Raw genomic sequence first — 920 nt, 5'->3', positions numbered from 1 at the left:
TCCGCCCGCAGCCTTCGGGGTTCCACCCTCATCCTTCGGGGTTCGACCTGCATCCTTTGGGGTTCCACCTGCATCCTTAGGGGTTCCACCTGCATCCTTCGAGGTCAAGGATGCGGGGCTGAGGGCCGGGGGTTGCTCCTTTGGTCCTGGGGATGCTCTTGTGGGGTGGGCACAGGGCAGAGCTCGCGCCAAGCCCTGACGTACAGCGCGACTCCTCTTCCCACCCGCCGGCAGTCGCTGGTGCAGGATGTGGCCGATAACCCAGAGCTTGAAAACGAGGAGAGAGAATCTGTTCAGTTTTTGACCAATTTATCTCATGCCACCTAAGTCATCCCCAATTCGGGTCCAACACCATCACTGGCTACCGCAGCTCCGTGGGCATCCGTCCTCCTCTGGCAGAGCTGGGATGGGGTTGGGGAGGGGGACGGTTGCTCTGAGCCCCCCGTGCCTCCCTCCCTGCCTCAGCCCTTCTCTCCGCTCTCCTCCCAGGCATAGCCCACGGGGCGAGGGAGATGGTGCTGGGTACCGTGGGGAAGGCGACGATATTGCCGATCCCTCCCGAACTCCGAGACCTCACCCTGCGCTTCGGGGCGGCCGTTTGGAAGCGGGACACGGAGGACCCGCAGAGGAAGCTCGTCCTGCTCAAGTACTTGGATGGCAACTACACCAACTACATGCCGGGACGAACTCGGTTCCATGAGTTGGACTTCTCCCTGGAGATCCTGAACACCAGCCGGCAAGACAGGCAGCTCTACGAGTACATCGTCAGCAAGGGCTCGGAGGAAAAAGTCTGGCAGATACAGCTGGAGGTGTACGGTGAGACGGGCTGCTTTGGGGAGGACTGTGCTGGATGCTCTTGCGGTGGTGGGAGCAGGTCTGGGAGGTGGGTGGTGGTCAAGGGAGCGTGGGAGATGCTCTTG

The 920-nt window shown here is 61.7% G+C and overlaps 1 protein-coding gene across 1 annotated transcript in view; it reads left to right on the top strand.

Moving 5' to 3' along the window:
* LOC104161638 (signaling lymphocytic activation molecule-like) overlaps nt 1–920 on the top strand; it is a gene marked incomplete at its 3' end in the record, with an annotated part of 7,628 nt that overhangs the window by 4,298 nt on the left and 2,410 nt on the right. The window contains exon 2 of the mRNA XM_009700140.1: nt 490–816. Within this exon, the coding sequence (XP_009698442.1) occupies nt 490–816 (327 nt within the window). The remainder of the gene's footprint in view (nt 1–489; nt 817–920) is intronic.

Source organism: Cariama cristata, unplaced genomic scaffold (genome assembly GCF_000690535.1).
Source record: "Cariama cristata isolate BGI_N322 unplaced genomic scaffold, ASM69053v1 scaffold31675, whole genome shotgun sequence".
Taxonomy (NCBI): domain Eukaryota; kingdom Metazoa; phylum Chordata; class Aves; order Cariamiformes; family Cariamidae; genus Cariama; species Cariama cristata.
This window is presented reverse-complemented; position numbering and strand designations above follow the sequence as displayed.